Source organism: Austrofundulus limnaeus, unplaced genomic scaffold (genome assembly GCF_001266775.1).
Source record: "Austrofundulus limnaeus strain Quisiro unplaced genomic scaffold, Austrofundulus_limnaeus-1.0 Scaffold845, whole genome shotgun sequence".
NCBI lineage: Eukaryota > Metazoa > Chordata > Actinopteri > Cyprinodontiformes > Rivulidae > Austrofundulus > Austrofundulus limnaeus.
In genome coordinates, this window is record NW_013953247.1 from 11,380 (window position 1) to 13,386 (window position 2,007).

Sequence of the window (2,007 nt, forward strand, 5' to 3'; positions counted from 1 at the left end):
TCTTTCTTTCTTTCTTTCTTTCTTTCTTTCTTTCTTTCTTTCTTTCTTTCTTCTTGTTAAGTTGTATTAAACAGAAGGTAACAGAAATATTACAAATATACAATTATCATACTCTCAAAAGAGTGGGCAGAAGCACACTTATATTATCCCACCTCTTCTCCTGTAACCTTATTCCATCCCTTCTTAATGATCAAGAAAATTATTCTTAGTTTCTTAGAAAACTAATGTATCCAACAACACTTTCTCTTGCAATTTGTTTTTAGTCTAAATCCAAGTTTCAAACTCCAATTTACAAATTTGCCCTTTATGTTTATAATTTTACCAATGCACCAAGTTAGAATTAGTTTCTACTATTTGCAGAATTATTTTCTTTGAGAATGTCTTTTATATGAAAGTAAATGTGTTACTGCATGCTATCCTTAACTAATATAAAAATCAATCAAACTGAATCGTAAATCGTCCTGAATCYTTGTGAATCGAATCYAATCCGTCCCCTGTGAATCGAATCGAATCAATTTGGGAAATCTYAGTCTATACCCAGCCCTACTAACTCAGTAAGTACMCYGTATCTGTACTCMGTATTGGAGAGTACCCAAACTGAAGTACTCATACACGTACTTGGCTTAAGAAAAAAAAAAATGGTATCGGGTAGGGGTGTAATATTACATTGATCCACATCGATACTGTATATTGATTAAAAGATTAATGATTCAATTACATCAAGGCAAGGCAAAAARCTTGATTCATATCATATGATATCGCATCACATTGATCACAGACTCATCATCCAAACAAATCAATATAATTATTATAAGTTTTAAAATATAACTTATTGTAAAGTTTTACTAAGAGCAAAATTGTATTTGGCAGCTCAGAAACATTTACAATTGAAATCWGTGTAGAAAACTGTTATTGATGTGTCTTGGAGGCTCACCTCTGCAAACACCAATAAAGCTGTAAAAATAGTCTTTTCTGATSTCAAAGCTAGGACACATTTACTCATTTTGTCAGCTTTTATATCCAGAAGCAGACAACCTCGTGTTTGTCCAGTGAAAAGCAGCCTGTAATTATTTATTTCACACCCGTCAAACATTCAGTTCTGGGAAGAAGCACGAACCCTGACTTTTGGACAAGTACCATTWTTTGAATCAAGCAGATGTCATTAATCTTGTTATATTTTTCTGATTTCCCTGGATGACCCAGATTTCTGCTTTAATAAAAGTATATATCTGCTGAGAATTAATAACCTGTCACCCCTATTAAACTATTTTTTTTTCAGCTTCCCCTTTGAAGAAAGGTGAGAAAGGTGACATTTGGACCTGGCCCATCTATAAATCCCAGCTGCCTGTGACCTGTGGGAGTGCAATGGGAACACTCATACGAGACAGACTGGCTAAAGGTWAGAAACAAAGTAAAACTTTATGTCTGAATTGACTGACTTTGGAGACTTTACCTTTCTGGGTGCATTGGGTTTTTGTTTTTGTAGCGGTGACAGAAAAATACTTCTTTGTAGGACCTGAAATTCYTTGAGAGTCTTGTGCATATTTTGATCGATCCCCGCAAATCTAGTTTTTATAATGTGGGAAATTCCCACATACGATAAATTCCAGCTATGTGTAATACCATGAGTGTTTGCATCGGACTGTTTTCAGATGACACCTTGTACAGTATAAGCCTGCCTTAATGACCACCTCAGTCTGTTAAGAAGACACGGGGGTGGGGGGTAGGTTATTGACCCTTATTGGATTGTTGACTATATTAGACTGCATATAAATTCAGAAATTATGATGTATACTTGCTAATGACAGACACTAATGTAATGTTTGAGCATCATAAACAAAATAGTCACGTTGTCCGACAGGCCCGTGTATTCAGATATTTTCTACATCCAGTATTTGTGTTTTTCAACATTTCCAGAGAAAAAGGAGGAAAAAACATGCGTGCCAGCTGTGGGTCGGCTTCAGATACAGCCTGCATCATTGTGAAACTGAAGAATAAGTCTTTGTG

General features: G+C 35.3%; 1 protein-coding gene across 3 annotated transcripts in view; it reads left to right on the plus strand.

The window, feature by feature from the left end:
• The window catches only part of LOC106532874 (nuclear body protein SP140-like protein), a 24,539-nt gene that overhangs the window by 10,639 nt on the left and 11,893 nt on the right, over nucleotides 1-2,007 (plus strand). For all 3 annotated transcript variants that reach the window (XM_014029040.1, XM_014029039.1, XM_014029038.1), the window contains exon 4: nucleotides 1,280-1,399. In XM_014029040.1, coding sequence (XP_013884494.1) covers nucleotides 1,280-1,399 — 120 coding nt within the window. The remainder of the gene's footprint in view (nucleotides 1-1,279; nucleotides 1,400-2,007) is intronic.